This window comes from Hemiscyllium ocellatum, chromosome 44 (genome assembly GCF_020745735.1).
Source record: "Hemiscyllium ocellatum isolate sHemOce1 chromosome 44, sHemOce1.pat.X.cur, whole genome shotgun sequence".
Taxonomy (NCBI): Eukaryota; Metazoa; Chordata; class Chondrichthyes; order Orectolobiformes; family Hemiscylliidae; genus Hemiscyllium; species Hemiscyllium ocellatum.
This window is the reverse complement of record NC_083444.1, coordinates 23,358,419-23,379,035: the sequence shown is the minus strand read 5'-3', so window position 1 is coordinate 23,379,035 and position 20,617 is coordinate 23,358,419. Positions and strand designations below refer to the sequence as shown.

Sequence of the window (20,617 nt, the reverse complement as noted above, 5' to 3'; positions counted from 1 at the left end):
CACAAGTTGGCCATACGAGGTGTGGATGACAGATTTCCTTCCCTGAAGGTCTGAGTAAACCCGATGGGACTTTCAGACAATGATTTCAGGGTAATCAGATTCTTAATTCCACCATCGGCCATGACAGGCTTCAAACCTGTTCTAGAGACATTCTGGATTAATAGTCTAGCAATACTACCATCAGGCCACCACCCCCTCAGGTGACCTAAGTCACAGAAGGCCAATTGCAGGGCCAAAGATTTTGCAGAGCTAATCCATGCCAAAAAGGAAACTACAAATAGGAGACAGCATCTCTTCTTCCCTGCCTACACAGACAAAAATGAAGTGCTTGTGTGCAGAAATGAAGCACCGCTGACGGTAACTTTAATGTTAACTTTATTTTAAACTGGTTTGCATTTAGTTATTCAGAGTAATGTTAGACCCTCTCCACCCCAGACAAACCCCCTCCCCAAACATCAAAAGCTGGAATTGGGTGGTGAGTGATAAAAGTGATAGTTTACAACCAGCATGGGGTAGCCACTGCTGCCTTTAACGTGTGTGTCACTGAGTAGCCACTTAGTCTGGATGGACCACAGAGGTGGGGGGAGGGGGGGAAAAAAAAAGAGATGAAACGTTTGACCTGCGCTGAAACAAAGTGGCACTGCCCTTTCAAAACTCTATTTCTCTTATTAAAATTCAGACCTTTCCCACTTCAATGAAGGAAATCCAGCCCCAAGCCTCAAAAATCCCCAATGGCATAAACAGGTGAAGGCAAGACACAAATTCCACAAAACAGGGGTTAACAGATTTTACTTCAGCTGAACTACCCCCACCCCCACCCCCACTGGCTATTCAACACCAACCCGCCCTCTCCCAAAAGACAGACAGGACTGGCTATAGCATCAGGGTTCATACCTACATTCTTTAGTCCCACATTCCTCTCTGCAAAAGATCTCAGATCATTCTATGTATAACCAGCCACAACTACAGGGAAATGAGGTAGCCTTGTAGGCGCCAGAATGGTTTGCAGTTGTCTTCATGTGCACACACAAATTAAGCTATTCATTCACACCATGAGAATCCATACAGTAAGCTACTCATTCACACAAAGCAATTCACAGGCAAACATCAGCAAATTTCAAGGCATAACAAAAACGTGTATTTATTTCCTTTTAAAATGCAGTGGAATTAAGCCAAATAGGTGTACACAGTTTCCTAATTTCTTGCAAGGTTTATTTTGAACTTAAAACAGGGATTCCCATTGAGAACAGCTGTTTTTGGACAAAGCAATACAATTAAGACAAGGTTCATAGCACCATGTCTGGTGGCTCAGCCCCACTCATGCTAAAAATGCTATCATAGTGACCCCCGCTACCCAGACTGATTCACACAATTCTGTTATAGCACACAGGGTGGAGGATTTGTTGGGTGGGGGCAGCACAAGGGGTGCTAGTGGAAGGAGGAACGTGAAAAGAGGCCAAACTTCCTCCTCCTACTAAAGACTGGATAGAAGTGGGGTTGGGGCATCCAAGCACCACTTATTAATACCAAGCAGTTCAACCCTGTGTCGGAGTCGAGCTATCAGTGACCTGCTCTGTAGCAGGTCCTCCCCTCAGGCTTCCCACGTTCGATCTTATAGCAGAGGCAGGCAGGATGGAAAAGTATCCTTCATAAGGCGGTTGGAAAAAAAAGTTGGAGAGCAAGAGACGTGGTGGTGGTGGGGGGGGGCTAAACGTTTGACCTGCGCTGAAACAAAGTGGCACTGCCCTTTCAAAACTCAATATTTCTTCTATTAAAATTCAGACCTTTCCTAGTTCAATGAAGGAAATCCAGCCTCAACACTCCCTGATGGCATAAACAGATGAAGACAAGACAATATTCCACAAAACAGGGGTCACACAGACTTTATTTCAGCTGAACTAAATACCCACTGACTATTCACTCCCCCCACCCCCCAAAAAGACAGGGCTTACTACAGCAGAGTTCACACCTATGTTCTGTACAGTCCCACATGCCTCTCTGTATAACACAGCCTAGTGAACCAAGTGCAAGATCTGAGATCACTCTGCATAACCATGACTACAGTGGCCACACATACACATGAGTACAGAATGAAGATGACAGCTAAGAACTAAAAGCCAAAATGAAAATCAAAAGCTACCATCCTCACTGGTAATTAGGAAATGGTTCATGACCCTGGAAGGAGGGGTGGTGGGAGTAGCACAAAGGCAGGGGGCACAGTTCTATTCAATGCCTTCTGAGACAGAACACAATGATCTCATCAAGTTTCCCCAACAGCAGTGGGGTCAAAAGAGATCTGGGCTCCAAAGTAAAACCCATTTGCTTATGGTCATACAGTGGGGTTTGTTTTATTGCCAGGGTTTCTGAAATAAAGTTAGTGTTCGCTTGCAAACTTTTTTTTGTTTTTTTTTTGGTTTTTGATTAAATTATACTTTGTCATTTTCTCATTGAAATAAAAAGTCTCTCAATCCCAAAGCGCACTTTTAGCCTCTCAGGTCTGGGTATTTCTTTTAAACCAGAAGCTGTATCCTGAAAACAAAACAAAAGACAGAGGTCAGTATGAAATACAAAACAATCAATAAAACAAGTCACAATGTGTTGGAACTGGATAGTTTGTGGGCAGAAAAAGAGATGCTACTGCTGTATTTCTCTGGGGTCTTTCACAGCCCTTGGATATCCCAAGGCACTTAATAGCCAATGGTGTTTTTTTAAAATTCACACTCAGGATAATGGTGTCACTGGTTTTACCAGTGCTTTTGCCCCCTTGAACAGAATGGTGGTTTGCTCAAGACTTTCAGAGACAGTCAGAAGTCAACAATATCGCTGTGGATCTGGAATTACAACTTAAAGTTTGGGGCAGTATGGTGGCTCAGTGGTTAGCACTGCTGTCTGTGCCAGGGACCCTGGTTCAATTCCACCCTCAGGTGACTAGCTGAGGTGGAGTTTGCACATTCTCCCCACACCTGCGTGGCCTTCAACTGGGGTCATTCCCACAGTCCAATGCTACGCAAGTTAGGTCAATTGTGTAGGCTAGGGAAATGCAGGGTCACAAGAACAGGGTAGAGTGGACTACCCTGAGTTGATATGGACTCGATGGGCTGAATGGCTTGCCTCCACACTGTTAGGAGGCTATGAAAAGACAAGAGTGATCAGATGGGGTTTTACAACTATAGACAACAGCTATAGATAACGGTTGCCCTTAGAATTCAATAAAAATATCCATTGAAAAGCTAATTCCACTACCTTTGTGGGGGGATTCAAACACCTATCTCCCCAACGTTAGCACCATACTACCACTGATGCAGAAAACATGGCAGCCAGTTGGTACACAGCAAACCCCTACAAAATGGCCCAATCATTTACTTCAAAGAATATAGGAGCAATAAAGTGCTGGAGATACTCAGCAGGTCTGCCAACGTGTGACTAGGGCATGTGAACATTTCCACCAGTGTGACTGGAGTTTCTCCAGTGCTTTTTATTTCAGATTTATAGCAGAAATATGTATGTGCAGGATGCATATTGGCCTCAGGTCAAACAGAAGTCTGCCACCTCAAGCAATATAAAACTGTAGCTACAGGATCCTTTGCATCCAAGAACAGACAGGGAAAAGTACAACCAGGATTCAGACTGACAACTCACATCTTGCCTGCTGTTTCATCTTCAACCTATAAAATTAAACAGATCAAGACCCTGTTCAAATGAGACGCTTTCCCCCACCCCCTCCCATGGACAGCCAGCTTGATATTGTGCTGAGGGAGAAGAAAGTGGAAGCATTAACAGCAAGGCCCTGGATCAAGTCACATTGGTGTGGTTAGACCACCCTCACAATACTAACCTATGTTGCAGTTACTTGCTCATGACCTTGGCAGCAATAGCAGACTCTTCATTCATGGCGCTGAGGACAGTGATCTGGAGGGTGAACAAAAAAAGTATAAGCAGAAGAATGTACATTGCCTGTTTAATAAAGTAAAATACCACAAGCGTTCTGGACCATTCATATACCACACCAGGTAGAAGCAGGAAGCTGTTCCACACCAGCCAAAGATTGCTATTTGACGCTGGGACAGAGCTTGAAGTCTGACTGCCAAAGAATGGGAGGTAGCCCTTACAGAATCAGACCAGGCAAGTGAAGAGAACCAGAGACCAGTCCACAAATTAGTTCACATAGCCCCAGTCTGTTTCAATGATAGGATCATAGTATAACAGATTGTAGCCTCAAGTTCACATCTGCACCTCTGAACATCCATAGACTCCTTGCAAGTCAAGAATCTAACTCAGCCTTAAAAATAATTATAAATCAATCTATCTCCACTGAACTCTGTGGGGGGGAAAGATTCTCAGACAAGACTGAGAATCCAGCTGAACTGAGATCTCAGGAGAATGAGAATGAGATTGAAGACACCAATTTAAGAGTAATATACTTATTTAAAATACTAACATTTGAAAGAAGCATAATCTGCTGTAGGGACAAGGAGCTGGGAGAAACAGGAACGGGCAGATGAAGACCATAAGACATAAGAGTGGAAGGAAGGCCATTCGGCCCATCGTTCCCACTCCGCCATTCAATCATGGCTGATGGACATTTCAACTCCACTTACCCCCATTCTCCCCGTAGACCTTAATTCCTCGAGACATCAACAATCTATCAATCTCTGCCTTGAAGATATTTAGCGTCCCGGCCTCCACTGCACTCTGCGGCAATGAATTCCACAGGCCCACCACTCTGGCTGAAGAAATGTCTCCGCATTTCTGTTCTAAATTGAGCTCCTCTAATTTTAAGGCTGTGTCCACGGGTCCTAGTCTCCTTTCCTAACGGAAAAAATTTCCAAGCGTCCACCCTTTCCAAGCCATGTATGATCTTGTAAGTTTCTGTTAAGTCTCCCTTTAATCTTCTAAACTCTAATGAATACAACCCCAGGATCCTCAGCAGTTCCTCATATGTTAGACCAACCATTCCAGGGATCATCCGTGTGAATCTCCGCTGGACAAGTTCTAGTGCCAGTATGTCCTTCCTGAGGTGTGGGGACCAAAACTGGACACAGTACTCCAAATGGGGCCTAACCAGAGCTTTACAAAATCTCAGTAGCACAACGGTGCTTTTATATTCCAACCCTCTTGATCAGTGACAACATTGCATTCGCTTTCTTAATCACGGACACAACCTGCATGTTTACCTTTACAGAATCCTCGACTAGCACTCCCAGATCCCTTTGTACTTTGGCTTTACAAATTTTCTCACCTTTTAGAAAGCAGTCTATGCTTTTATTTTTTTTTTGCCAAAGTGCAAGACCTCGCATTTGCTCACGTTGAATTCCATCAGCTGTTTCCTGGACCACTCTCCCAAACTGTCTAGATCCTTCTGTAGCCTCCCCACATCCTCAGTACTACCTGCCTGTCCACCTAACTTCGTATCATCTGCAAACTTCGCTAGAATGCCCCCAGTTCCTTCATCCAGCTGTGGCCCCAACACTGAACCCTGCGGGACACCGCTTGTCACTGGCTGCCATTCCAAAAAAGAACCTTTTCTCCCAACTCTCTGCCTTCTGTCACACAGAAAATCCTCAATCCATCCCAGTAGACAAGTTCACCCTGACAACTTCAAGGTAGGGTGATTCAGGGATAATCTGCTCTTATTAACTTGCACCCAATGGGGCAGAGGGTTAACATCTAATCCAAAAACTGACAGCACTATGCTCCCTCAGAACAAAGGAATGTCAGTCTGGATTCCTATGCTTGATTAGATTTACAGTGTGGAAACAGGCCCTTCGGCCCAACAAGTCCACACCGACCCGCCGAAGCGAAACCCACCCATACCCCTACATTTACCCCTTACCTAACACTAAGGGCAATTTAGCATGGTCAATTCACCTAACCCGCACATCTTTTGGACTGTGGGAGGAAACCGGAGCACCCGGAGGAAACCCACACTGACACGGGGAGAACGTGCAAACTCCACACAGTCAGTCGCCTGAGTCGGGAATTGAACCCGGGTCTCCGGCGCTGTGAGGCAGCAGTGCTAACCACTGTGCCACCGTGCCGCCCCAAACCCACAATTAACTTGGAAAAAGGCATGCAGATCACTGATTCAATGGTTGGAATCTCTGGGAGAAACGACTGTGGCAATAACAGGATGAAGGATTTTTTTGGATAGTAATTGAATTGAATTTATTGTCGTATGTACAGAGGCACAGTGTCTTTGTCTTGTGAACAATAACGACAGATCAGATATGTAAATAATAGGTCAACAGCAAAAACAAATACAGGCGAATATTAATAGTTGAGAGCCCATTCAGTATTCTAACAACAGCAGGACAGAAAAACTGTTTCCAAACCAGCTGGTGCATGTGTTCAGGCTTCTGTACATTATTTATTTAGCAAGATTATCGATCATTTCCCTAAAGACACCATTTTTCCAAGAACGGGCCATGCACACCATTCACTCTGCCACAAGTTATACAACGATGGAAGGCACCAGCTGTCAAGATCAACACTCTATTTCCTCATGACATAGCACAGACATAGGCCACTCATTGATGTTCATGTTGACAGTCCAGGTCAGGAATAACCTGACCTGCTACTGCTAAAGCAGAGGCTGCAGTTCAATTCCTCAGTTGCACCAACATGATTAGGATATGGCCATTCAGTACAATCATGGCTGATCTTGAGCTTCAACACCATTTTCCGGTTGCACCCCCAATTCCCAAAAACATTTGCAACATCATGGTACAGAATTCCAAAAACTGAAAGTGGTCAAGAAATTACTCGTTTCAATCCAGAACGGATCCCTAACCCCGAGCCCCTTGTTCTAGATTTCCCACTCATGGGGAAAGAACCTGCATCAACCTTGTCAGTCCCCTTCCAAATATTCCACTTTCATGCACTTCTCATTCTTCTCAACTCTGGAGAATAAACACCCTGCAGCATTGTAACAAGACATCCTTATTCTTTACGCCAACCCCTTCAACAAAGACATTCTATTTGCCTTCCGATACTCGCATGCCAACTTTCGGCCTCCCTTTTACAAGTTTATCCAACCAGACATTTTTTGTTTCCTTTTTATGAAAGACAGTCGGAAATATACAGCTTGGAAACAAACCCTTGAATCCAACTCATCGATGTCTACTAGAATATCATAAATTAATCTTGTCCCATTTGCCAGCACTTGGCCCATATTCCTCTAAAACCTTCCTATTCATACACCCACCCAAATGCCTTTTAAATTGAAAAGCCTCCACCACTTCCTCTAGAAGCTCTTCCACACACGCACTACCCTCTGTAGAAAAGTTGCCTCTTAGGTCCCATTTCATGCTGAAGGATTTGTTTCCACGCTGTACATCTCTACAATGTAGGTATGAGAAAGTCAATAGCCTTAAAACTTGTCTTTAAACGTTGAGACTAAAATGTAATGTTGAATTATAGAACACATTTGCTGCACACTAGAAAATGGACAGGGGGCTCAGTAAAAAAAAAAGGCAGGAGCCCAACGTTTGGAGAAGGTAAAAACATCTATGCTCACCAAGTGATAACAGGATGCTCTAAGGCAATTAAAGAACATTTGCCCTAATATCAGTGACTCTGTAAACAGGACACAACTTGCAGCTTCTCCCTTGTGAAATTAATAACTGTTTGATTCTGACCCCGAAACAAACTGTACTATCAAAAGTCTTGTAACTGATGGTCAGATTCTGTCAACTATAATGGATTCTTATTAGCCCTTGCGAGCTGGACAGAGGAAAAAACACCTTTCCTGTTACAAGTCCGACTTGAGTTCAAAAGGATACTTAACAGAGAGCCAGTAGAAAGTTAACTCTTAGTGCTTACCTGCTATGGATTGAACTTAATTGCATTTTTGAGACTTTATGATATGGAGTAGCCATTACCTGTTAATATAAACTCTGTAAAAAGGTAACATTGGGGCAGCTTTAACTTATTTGCTGTTCTTGCAGACTACTCTACAGCTCCACAGTCAATTCTAACTAATCAGATCTTATGTCTCATTTGAATTTGAATCACAACTCTGAAAGGAAAGGATGTTTAATTCAAAGATTAAATGAATCAGTTTAAACGCAACCTTATAGTAACATCTCAGCCTCAGGTACAGAATGATTCAGGGCTTAAAAAGCAGGAGTCTGCTCCTAGCTTTAAAAAAAAAGTTATTCTAAGCCTAACATTGAAGAGATTCTGGCACATGTCAGAAAACCAGTTTATGGTCAAAAGTCTGCCCTCTTTGCTAAGAAGCCATTTTGTAAAACAACTATCTGACATGTAAGCTGTGCAAGGTTACCTTATGAATTATCCAATTATCCCAGACTGATACCTCTACAATATAGTTTCTCTCATTAGTAGGTGCCTAACTCGAGCTGGATAGGTTTTTCCCACCTGAATGGCTTAGGGTCTGTAGGAGTGATTAGTCAAATGTACACAGGCCTGTCAATTAACTTCATGAATTATTGTCTTTCATTTATCTGTCTAAATAAGAACATGCAATGTTTTTACAAACGTTTTTGTATCAGTACACGGTATAGCCTGTTTGGGCACTTGGAGTTGGTATCCTACTCTCCTAGATTATTGGAACCTAGTAACAGTGACTTTATTGGTAATTAAAGGGATGACTAAAATTAAACTAAGAATTTTATTCCAGGCTTCCAAAGAGTACAATCTCTGGGACGAACGGAGAGGGGGCTTAGAGGCCTGAGTCCACAAGGGATCCCTAAGCTGTCTAAATCTGTACTTTAACAGGTATATGATATGATTTTTGTTTGCAATTCCACGCAAGAAATAGCAAATCCCCAGTCTGGAGACCGACCCACAATCACTGTGCCTTGTCTCCCCATAACTCCACCCTAAAGAAAGAAAAATTAAAATGGTACTGGAGAGAAGCAAGATACCAATCCAGGGAGGGAAAACAGGACCAAAAGGATAGCCAAAAAAAAATACGCACCAGTGTCTCTTCGCCAGCAGCGTAGCGTTGTTCAATGTCCTTGCCCAGCTCTGAATCAGGAAGCTTCAGGTCATCACGCACCTCACCAGAATCAGCCAAAAGAGACAGGTAGCCATCCAGAATGCCAATCAGCTGCAGAGGAGTAGCACAGAGAAAACAGTTGCATGACCCGTTACTCCATTCCCCCATCCACAAAGTGACAGAAACTCCAGCACCAAGTCCCCCACGCAACAATCCCCAACATCTATACCTGATAGTCACATCTACTGATGTTGGGCACATCCATGTTATGGGTGGAAGGGCAGATGTCCTCATACTTCTTGCCAGTGAACAGATCAATGCCAACCAAGTGAACCTAAAGACAGACAGACCTGGTAAGGAATCATGCAAAAGTGGCTGAGAATCACTTGCACACGCTATACAAATGCAAAAAGCTGCTGAGTAATGATGCAACTTTTAATGGGTGAAGTCCACTGACATGGTAAATGGTCCCGCCAGGCCACCAATCTTTGAAGGGGCGAGTTGGGGCTGGGTGAGATGAGGAACAAGAAGAAAGAAAAGAGGGACAATAGGAAGGAGGGGAAAGCAGAGAGAGAGAGCACAAAATGGGGGGAGGAAAAGTGCGAAGACAATTAGAATGCAAACGTTCTGGTAGAACAGAAGGACCTGGGGTTCAAGTACAATTTTTTGAAGTTTGCATCATATACACACACACACACACACACACACGGAAGTTGAAGGCAAGTGTGCCAAATGCCTTTATTGCTGAGTCCTTTGAGTATAGGAATTGGTCACGTTAAGGTTGTACAGAACATTGGTGAGGCCTCTTCTGGAGTTCTCACCCAATCATAGGAAGGATATTAAGCTAGAGAGAGTTGTGAAGAGATTTACCAGGATGCTACTGGATATAGAAAGTTTGAGTTACAAATAAAGGTTGGAAAGGCTGGGACCTTTTTCATTGGAGCGCAGGAAGTTGAGGGGCAGCGTTACAGAAGTTTATAAAATGAGTGGTATGGATAGAGTTAATGGCAGTTGCCTTTACCCGAGAATGGGGGTTTTCAAGACAAGTGGGTACATGTTTAAGGTGAGAGGAGAGAGATTTAAAAAAAGGCATAGGGGCAATTTTAAAAAAAATAGGGATTTCACATCTTGGATGAAATTCCTGAGGAAGCAATGGAAGTGGTTACAATTACAATGGTTAAAAGACGTTTTAATAAATGTTTGCAGGAACCTGAGCCAGAAGTAATCAACTAGAAGGGATTAGTTTAGTTGAGGATTATGTTTGGCAAAGACTGGCTGGACTGAAGGGTTTGTTTCCATGCTGTATGGCTAATTCCAGCACATGGAGCACCTGAAGGTAACCAGTCCACAGTCCTGAGGCAGGAATTCCAGAAAGTAGCCACTGCAATAGGGCAGAGGCAATCCAAACCAGTAATGACAGCAGTGGCAGTTTTCTATCTGCAGATCATTTCAAGAAACCTCACATTAACTAGTTAAAATTGAGCTGTTCCAAATTCGGTATTTTGATAATACATAGAAACTTCCTAGTGACAGGGGTAGGGGGAGATGATAATTTTTTTTTCAATGAACTGTGATTCGCAACTCTGCCTCAGATGGAAGAACTTTAAAAAAAGAGGGCAACACAGTGGTTCTGGTTAGCACCAGTCACCCGGTGTCAATTCCGGCCTCAGGCCACTGTCTGTGTGGAGCTTGCATATTCTCTCAGTGTCTGCATGGGTTCCCTCCGTGAGCTCCGGTTTCCTCCCACAGTCCAAAGATGTGCAGGTCAGGTAGATTGGCCATGCTAAATTTCCCCAATAGTGTTAAGTGTAAATAAAGGGTTGGAGAATATGTCTGGGTGGGTTACTCCTTGGACAGTCGGGCCGAAGGGCCTGCTACCAGTCTGTAGGGAATCTAATCTAATCAAGTATTCCTCCAATATTTGTCAAGGTCTGCAAACTCATCAGGAGAAAAATGACATAGGAGTGGGTATAAGATTAATAGAATCCAGCACAGGTACAATAAGCCTCAGGCTGATCAGAGTTTTTGTATTGATCCAGTGGTCAATTGTCTGCCACAGCATACAGCCTGCCTATAACTGACAGGAAGAACCTCATTCCAAGCACAGAAATCACAGGTTGTTTCTGCACACCTGGCGACAAGGAACTTTATCAGGGCTGACGTCTCTCAGCCTTGTTCACCACCTGAACAGTCAAATTCATAGTTAGTGCAGAGGGAGGGTTGATACAAAGTCACACACTTCCTACAATGGTGCTAGCATCTATAAATCATTTCAGGGAACAAGTTGGAGAGTGAACCATAGGAATTTAAAAGTCGACTGCAAATTGGTCAAGGTGGGAAGTTTGAAGATCACCTTAAAGGGAGATGGAAGAGACAGAAGTTTTGAATGGGAATTCCTACGCTCAAACTCTAGACAACTGAAGGGACAGTTGCCATTTGCAGAATGACAATTGGGGACACTCAAAAGTACAAAAGCATACACAACTGAGGATCTTCAGAAGCTGCAGAGATACAGTTCCATCTCACGTATAGGGATTGAAGAATATTTCATTAGAAACCAAGGCAGTAAATAATGAGCTCAGTTCTTTGGGGTGTGGGCTTCGGTTCAGTGTATGTCATGGTGCTCGACAGAACACCTTGAGGAGGAGTTCCAATTTATAGAGCGAGGCCAGCAAAGCCTTGTGAAGTTGCCACCACACCACTTCACTCTTACCTTAGCATGGCCATGTTTCCCAGTCTTGGAAGTTGACATGTCCACAATCTTGCATGGACGTCCCTTCAGCACCACAAAGCCATTTTTGCGCAGAGCAGAGCATTGCATAGGATAGGTGGTGGAAGCCCCGGAGTGGCCAGTCTCAAAATCCACATCAGAAGGATCAGCCATTTTTGAGCGTTGGTTGAGTGGTGCTGCAGAGACGAAGCACAGCCAGTAAGCTTATATGGTCAGTTAGCCAGAAGTGTCCCATTTGCACGGTTCCTACATTCAATACCATAACCCATTCATATCACAGAAGCAGCTTATTTAATCAAGGTGCCTTAACAGGAATGCTCAACCACACCATTATTAAACTACTTTCTGGATTAGTGGTGCTGGAAAAGCACAATTCAGGCTGCATCTGATTGATTGCCAAACTACTTCCCATGCATTCATACTTGATCCAGCAACAGGATAGTTGAGGGCAGTGGTGAACATGATCTACATGGACTTCAGTAAAGCATTTGACAAGATTCCTCATGGTAGACAGGTTAACAAGATTAGATCACACGGAATGCATGGAGAACTAGCCATTTGGATACATTAATGGCTCAAAGGTAGAAGACAGAGGGGTGTGGTGGTGGAGGGATGCTCTTCAGACTGGAGGCCTGTGACCAGTGGAGTGCCACAAGGATCGGTGCTGGGTCCACTACTTCTCATCATTAACATAAATGATTTCAATATGAACATGGGAAGTATAGTTGCAAGTTTGCAGGCAACACCAAAATCAGGTGAAGTGGACAAAGGGGGTATAATGGACCTTGGAGTATAATGGAATCTTGAGTAGTAGATGGAGTCTAATTTAGGTGCTGCATTTTGCACTTAAATGGTAAGGTCCTGGGGAGTGATGCTGAACAAAGACCTTGGAGTGCAGGTTCATAGCTCCTTGAAAGTGGAGTCGCAGGTAGATAGGATAGTGAAGGCTGTGTTTGACTAATAAAGGAAAGCATACCAAAGTGTTGAGTACAGGAGTTGGGAGGTCATGTTGCAGCTGTACAGGATATTGGTGAGGCCACTGTTGGAATATTGCGTGCAATTCTGGTCTCCTTCCTATCAGAAAAGAGTTGTGAAACTTGAAAGGGTTCAGAAAAGATTTACAAGGATGTTGCCAGGGTGGAGGACGTGAGCTATAGGGAGAGGATGAATATGATGGGGCTATTTTCCTTGGAGCGGAGACTGAGGGGTGACCTTATACAGGTTTATAAAATCATGACAGGTATGTATAGGGTAAATAGTTTCTGGGGTGGGGGGAGTCCAGAGCTCAGATTTAGGGTGAGGGGCAAAAGTTTAAAAGGGACCTAAGGGGCAACATTTTCAAGCAGAAGGTGATGCATGTATGTGTCCATTGTGTATGGAATGAGCTACCAGAGGAAGTGGAGGCGGCTGGTACAATTACAACATCTAAAAGATATCTGGATGGGTATAGAGGGATATGGGCCAAATGCTGGCAAACAGGACTAAATTAGGTTAGGATGTCTGGTCAGCATAGAGGGATTGGACCGGAGTCTGTTTCTGTGCTATGACCATGAACATCCTGGAATTGTATTCAAAGAGTATATTTTTGGAGGTAAGTTTCAACACCCAGACAAGAAATGTACAGCCATGCTTAGAGACCAACCCCATTATTTAAAAATGCTTCAGTCATCAATGACTATTCACGAAAAATCAGAATTGTGATTAAGCCTAATCAGATCAGACAATCTGCATTTATACCATGACGATTAAAACAGAGGCACCTCACAACCGTGTAATCAAGTCATAACTGGCACTGGGGCACAGCTTACAGCCTGGGGAGCTCAAAGTCCTTTTATTTCCAAACAAGCCAGATTTTAACTGTTAAATGCCCAATACCCAAGTCACCTTCATTGCTCTGTCATTCTCTGCCCTTGTGTTAAGCCTAGTGAATGTATTGAGTGAAAGATTAATGTTTCAGCAGGCACAATGAGGGCAGATTCTCCTTGACAAATTAACCAAACCCCAAGTCCCATTGAGGTTCTGTGGGTTGCAGTATCTCCTTTAAGGAAGGTTGTGGGCTCAACTCTCACCTCAATGGCCTGAGCACAATCAGGCGGTGCTACACACAGTGCTGTCCTGAGTAGTGTGTAACATGGGTTCTATCTCCAATGATCCAGAAGATCCCACATTAAAGAGCTGTAGGCAGATTCCTTCCTGGACCCAGGACAATGGCTGAACATAACCAAGGCCACTTAGACAAGAGCTAGAAATAATCCTTCTGGTTCTCGAACATTTAAAGTACAGTCAGGCCTTGAGGCAATGTCAGGAAACACTTGCTCACATGAAGAGGAGCAGACATCCAGAACAGATTCAAGAAATACTAGGCCATTCGGCCCATCAAGCCTGCTCAACTTGATCATTTCCCAGTTTCAACTTCATCTTTCTTTCTGTCCTGTTTCCCATACCCCTCAACTTACAAGGCACCAAAAGTCTGCTGACCACTCTCTCTAATATAGTCAATATGGAGCCATCTCAACTTCGAAGCTCTCATCACCTTTGTCTAAAATGGCCAACTCTTCACTGTATACCCAGTGCCCATGTTTCAGATTCCCCAACCTTACAGCTTACCGTGTCAAACCTCTCCAGAATTTCATCTGTTTCCATGAAACTATCCTTATTCTTATAATGAAGAGGCAACTTATTCAGCCTCTGATAAGACTAAAAGCCCTATTTGCAGGAACAAATCTACTCAAACTTTACTCTCACCTCTGATGCAAGCTCATCTTGGTTAAACAGCACAAAACTGCACATATGGTCCCACTGTGATCTCAAAGTCTGGTAAAAATGTAGCAAGATGTGCTAATCCCCTTGTTAAGGAGGCCAATGTGTCATTTGAGTCCCAAATCACTTGCTGTACTTGTACACTAACTTTCTGCTTTCCTTGTACAAAACACATCCAAGAGTTTCTGAAGAGATTTACAAAGTTTCACACCTTTACAAAAACATTGCTTTTAATTCTTATGAAAATGAATAATTCCACATTTCAAATCTTCAGCGAGAAGTGAATAACCCTTCTCAAAAGTTCCCCTACCATTGACACCCATCTTAAATCAAAAGTTACTTAACATACTAGACACTTGAAAATTATACTGAAGATGTAGCTCCAGAACAAGCCAGACCCATTGGCAACCTGTTCCAATAGAGTACCACTGGCACCTACCCAATATGGAAAAATCACCATGGCCATGCTCTGAAAACTGAAAAAGAGACTTCACCGTTCACTTGAAATTGAACTGGACTAGCCATAAACATAATGGCCACTACAGCAGGTTTACAGCTCACATCCTTACTCCTGACAAGGCTGCCCCACCAGCCTTCCTGATGAAGGGCTCCTGCCCAAAACACGAATTTTCCTGCCCCGCTGTGCTTTTCCAGAACTACTCTAATCTTGCCCCACCATCTACAATGCATTATTGAGGGGTCTGTTGAAACTCCTCACTTGACTGCCTTGTTACAGCTTCAACACAAGCTCAAAATTAATCAGTCAAGTGGCAGCTTTATCCTGGTACCTTGAACCAACAATGCTCAGAAGCACTGCAGAAATTTACCAAGGTTCATTCTGTCTTTCTTTATTCCAGTATGCCATAATGGTGTCATGGGCAAGGTCCAAATCAGCCTTGAATTCACTGAAACAATCACTTCACAGGAGTGTAAAAGCACATCTGGAGTCACACATACGTTTGAACAAGTTAGTTCACATGACCATGTAGTTACCAAATTGTAGCCACTTCCACCTAGAAGGACAGGTGCAGCACAGACATAGGAACATCACCTGCAAATTTTCTCTCCAAGCCACTCATCAACTTGATTGGTATTAATTCTGTTCCCTCGCTATCACCGAGGCAAAATTCTAGAACGTGCTCCTTTTAAAACAGTAGTAATTGCAGCCAACAGAATTCAGTAGATCAGCACATTAGGGATGGGCGAAAGCAGGCACATCCGATGAGAGAAATAAATTTTTTTTCATCTTGGAAGCCATTTTTAATTACCTTTGCTACCAGTGCCCTGTCTACAGCTCCACTTGGCTTTGTATCATTAGCAAAAAAAACCATTATCACTGCTCCAGCTTCAAAGTTATTTATATCAATTGTGAATAAGTGAGGCCAAAACAAATTCTTGTCGCACTTCAATGGTCTCAACTCAAAACGCTCACTTTCTGCTTTCCTGTGTTAACAAATCTTCTCAAACAGGTCACAGCTACAAGCTTTTTCATTACAAGCATGGCACATTATTTGGCCAATATTACAACGCTATTTGTTGGAGCATGCTGTGTATACAGACCAACTCTTCTGTATTCTACATCATAGCAGAAACTAAGGAGATTGCAAGTTGTGAGAGCAGCTGAAAGAGAAGCAGCCATCGGTACACAGCAAGGGTTAACCAACCCTGGATTGGTAAAGGTACTCCAAACTACCTAGTTGTCATGACCAATCTTTTCAACCAAGAGCTCAGATTGAGAAAGATTCCATTTCAGGTCACTGTACTGTTTGAATTGCATTGCAAACAATACATAGAACTAGCAATTCAAGGAGTGACTAAGGATCACAGGGGAATGTGAAAACAGAGAAGGGCATTTTGAGAAATGGGGACCGAGCAAATAATCAGCCCCATTGAATCAGTACATAGATTTCACAGCAATGTGGTTAGTTGCAGTTGGAACAGGCTGCAGAAACCTTTCTAGTTAGCAAGAATTTACTGTGCGAACTACTTCAAAGATATGAAAGCTAATGCAGTTTGGTATTTTAAAAATCATACTGAACTTAAAACTTTATAAACAGTGAAGTTTCAAACGAGCACTTTCTCACCTCCTCTCTATCAGCATATCCCTCTTTCTCCCTCAGTTTTATATCTAGCTTCGACATTCAATGTATCAATACCATTCCCCTCAATCACTCACTGAGAGGAAATTCAATATTCTCTTTGGATTTATTGCATTATCCTCACCTACCCATTCCCAAATATCAGAATGTGCACAAAAATCAGAAATTCAGCAAGCTAATAGCAAAAGTGAATTCCATCGGAGGATGGTCTGTCAATAAAGCATCATCTGCACTAATGACATTTTAGAAAGTGCTCAAGGAGTCAGCACATAATATAACGCATGACTGGGCAAAAGCACGTTTCATCGCCACTGCAGTCAACGGTAGTATAGTCCTTAACCTCGGGCAGAGCACAGTTATTGCAAAAACAGTGCCGACCAAATTGTGAATACCAAGAGACACCACATGCGGTACAGAAGAATCAGATCACACTCCCCTTCACCAGATAAACCAATATAGAAACTGGCCCAGCAAAAAGACACATTGCCGCCCTGCGCCTCAGTGCCCATGACTTCACCAAATGCTCTACCAGCAAAGATACCCCGCAATATAACCTCTGTCCCCGATTACCCAATGCTAACTTATCAATACCGCTCTCCCACCTCAATAAACGACCCCCACGCGACCCAGAAGAAAACCACCGCAGATTCCGGGATAAGACCACGTTACGTCCCTCCTTCCGTCCCGGGCCTTCCCCCCACTCTCACACCGTCCGAGCTCTCCCTCCAGGTTTTACCCCCGGCTCTGCCCCCGCAGGCCTCATGCCCAGCCCCCGACCCTCTTGGCTGGCGTTTTACCCCGGCCTTCCTCACCCCACCACAGCGGTCTCCTGTTCCTCCCTCTGTCTCTCCCAATAGCTTTCTCGGCCTGGAACGCCTACAGCCCCAGGTTTTCCTTGCCGCCTCTCCCCCTCCAACCCCCCCCCCCCCCCCACACCCCAGCCCCAATGGCGGCCGCGGCCTACACTGTTCACCCCACCTTCCCTCTCGCGCCCAAGTCGCAGCCCCCGCCGCCCATTGCCTTCCCCTCTTCGGGCCGCCTGATCTTCTCCAGACCCTCACGGCCCATTCGGGCACACCCAGGCTTCCCTCCACACCCTGCGGGACCGTTACCGCCGCCAAACCCTCCCCGGCCACCGCCACATGGACGCCACTCACCGTCCGAGAGACTGACAGGAAAGGGCGGTGCTGCGCAAGCGCCTGCCCGGCTGATAGGCGCCGCTGCGCCTGCGCCCTGCCGGGTCCCGCCCCCTCGCTCACAGCACCGGGGTCGTCGTCCTCCTCCACGAGGGGCGAAGAAGGGGGGAGGGGAAGGTGGAACCCATATGCGCCTGCGCAAGACCGTCTCCTCCCCTCCCTCCCACGGAGATGCCGCACTCTGAGCCTGCGCAAGGTGTCCAAACGCCTGTGCACCGAACAAACGTTCCGATCTGCGCCTGCGCGCTACACGCTCCCCTTCCCTTCCTCGCACGCCTTAGTCACACAAAGTGCCTGCGCATAACGCCCCCGTATCCGAACACGCACGAAGCCCTTACGCACTGCGCCTGCGCAAGGATTCCCCTCCCCCACTCTCCTATTGCGCACTGCGTCCTCGCGGCACTGCGCTGCGCGTGCGCAACTTTCTGCTGACACTGAACCTCTCAGAGTCGCTCGTGGGGGAAGGGGGAGGAAAAGACCTTTAAAGGGCCACCCCCTTGTCATTCTACCCAGGTCCACCAGTATCGTGCTATCAGCAGAAAGTAGATGCAGAGTAAAAAGGAAAATCTTGTTCAGTGGAAGATTATCTGTGCTCCAGTTAAATTGGGGTTCTCTCGCATGAAAAATACTGGCTAGTTGGCCTATTCCTGAAGGAGAATGATGAGAAAGCCTTGTCAATGGTGGAACTGTAGGACTGGACAGAATACTGGAAAGTACATTAGAGTATGAATTTTGGCACAATATGCCAAGTGCCCTCTTTTCTTAGCTGAAAATTTCCTATGATTCAGAAGAACTCCCATTGACTCCCCTTGCAATAGGATCTTTTTCATCCATCTGAAAGATCAAACAGTGGAGGGGGCTCTAGACTTAACATCACCCATAAAAGATTGGGCCTTTGTCAGTGTACCACTTCCTCCACGTTAGTCCTCGGCGTATCAGCTTGCACCATAGGCTCAGCTCTCTGCAGTGGGACTTGGACTCACAATTTTCTGAATCAGAAATAAGCAAAGTGTCCAGTGAATTGTAGATGATTGTTTTGTCAGATCATACTTTGATTCTGAAAACTATACTAGACTATTTTTGACATACTTAAATCTGTATTTCTTTCCCAAATGTACTTTGTCATTCATATGTAGCACATAGCAACTTAGCATACCCTGATGATCCAGCCTGTAGTGCAGGCCCTATCCAATCTTGGAATGTATTTATTCTCCAAACTTGAAGATCTAGGCAATGTCTCAGACATAGAGGATCCCACTGCAAATATGGTATATACTATACCAAGCCCACTTATTTTATAGAGTCATAGAGTCCGACAGCATGGTGACAGGACTCAAACTGGACCATGCCAACCATGCTAACCCCATTTCACTGCTCTTGGCCCATATTCTTCCAAAGCTTTCCTAACCATGTATTTGTCCAAATTCCTTTCAAATGTTGGACAGAATACTGGAAAGTACGTTAGAGTATGAATTAGCCTCAACCACTTCTGCTGGCAGCTCATTCCATACATGTACCACTCTCTGTGTTTAAAAAAAAACAGGTTCCCTTTTATGCTTTCCCCTCTGACTGTAAACTAATGCCCAATAGTCCTCAATTCCTTAACCTTGAGAAAAAGACTGATTGCATTCACAGTATCCATGCCTCTCACGAGGTCTCATACACCTCAATAAGGTCCCCCCTCAGTTTCCTACGCTGGAAAGAAAAAAGTCCTAGCCTATCCCTATAACTTCGATTATCGAGTCCAGGCAACATTCTTGTAAATTTCTTCTGCACTCTTTCCAGTTTAATAACATAGAACATTACAGCACAGTGCAGGCCCTTCAGCCCTCAGTGTTGCACTGACCTGTGGAACCAATCTGAAGCCTATCTATCCTACACTATTCGATTCTTGTCCATATGTTTATCCAATGACCATTTAAATGCCCTTAAATTTGGCAAGTCTACTGGTATTGCAGCAGTGTGTTCCACACCCCTATTACACTCTGAGTAAAAAAACTACCTCTATATCTATCACCCCTCAATATAAAGTTACCTCCCCTTCTGCTAGCCAGTACCATCTGAGGAAAAAGGCTCTCTCTGTCCACCCTGTCTGACCCTCTGATTATCTTGTATGTCTCAGTTAAGTCACCTCTCAACCTTGTCTCTAACAAAAACAGCCTGAAGTCCCTCAGCCTTTCCTCATAAGACCTTCCCTCCATACCAAGCAACGTCCAAGTCAACCTCCTCTGAACCCTTTCCAAAGCTTCCACATCCTTCCTATAATATGGTGACCAGAACTGTACACAATACTCCAAGTGCAGCTGCACCAGAGTTTTGTACAGCTGCAGCATGACCTCATGGCTCCGAAACTCAATCCCTGTACCAATAAAAGCTAACACACCATATGCCTTCTTAACAACCCTATCAATCTGGGTGGCAACTTTCAGCAATCTGTGTACATGGACACTGAGATCTCTCTGCACATCTACACTCCCAAAATTCTTACCATTAGTCCAGTACTCTTTATTAGTGTTGGTCATTCTAAAGTGAATCACCTCACACTTTTCTGCATTAAACTCCATTTGCCACCTCTCAGCCAGGCTCTGCAGCTCATCTACGTCCCTCTGTAACCTGCTCCTTCAGCACTATCCATAACCCCTTCCCCACCCCCCCCCCACCCCCCGACCTTAGTGACATCCGCAAATTTACTAACCCATCCTTCTACGTTCTCATCAAGGTTATTTATAAAAATGACAAATAGCAGTGGTCCCAGAACAGATCCTTGCGGTACCCAACTAGTAACTGAACTCCAGGATGAACATTTCTCATCAACCACCACCCTCTGTCTTCTTTCAGTGAGCCAAAAGCTGATCCAAACCACTAAATC

The 20,617-nt window shown here is 44.5% G+C and overlaps 1 protein-coding gene across 1 annotated transcript; it reads right to left on the bottom strand.

The window, feature by feature from the left end:
* Nucleotides 1-358: 358 nt before the first annotated feature.
* Nucleotides 359-17,817, bottom strand: LOC132835351 (eukaryotic translation initiation factor 5A-1-like). Its single transcript, XM_060854801.1, has 6 exons — nt 17,710-17,817; nt 11,676-11,869; nt 9,192-9,296; nt 8,942-9,073; nt 3,836-3,909; nt 359-2,529 (listed from the first exon to the last, which is right to left on the bottom strand). The coding sequence occupies exons 2-5, from the start codon at nt 11,844-11,846 to the stop codon at nt 3,847-3,849; spliced, it is 471 nt and encodes a 156-aa protein (XP_060710784.1). The 5' UTR covers nt 11,847-11,869; nt 17,710-17,817; the 3' UTR covers nt 359-2,529; nt 3,836-3,846.
* Between the last annotated feature and the right edge of the window lie 2,800 nt (nt 17,818-20,617).

What these genes read in the sequence shown, in the direction of transcription:
- LOC132835351 (XM_060854801.1), bottom strand. Translation starts at nt 11,846, where the DNA reads ATGGCTGATCCTTCTGATGTGGATTTTGAGACTGGCCACTCCGGGGCT. An exon ending in GGAAACATGGCCATGCTAAG is followed by an intron (nt 9,297 to 11,675) that starts GTAAGAGTGAAG and finishes GTCTGTCTTTAG; the next exon opens with GTTCACTTGGTTGGCATTGA. An exon ending in CTGCTGGCGAAGAGACACTG is followed by an intron (nt 3,910 to 8,941) that starts GTGCGTATTTTT and finishes TTCACCCTCCAG; the next exon opens with ATCACTGTCCTCAGCGCCAT.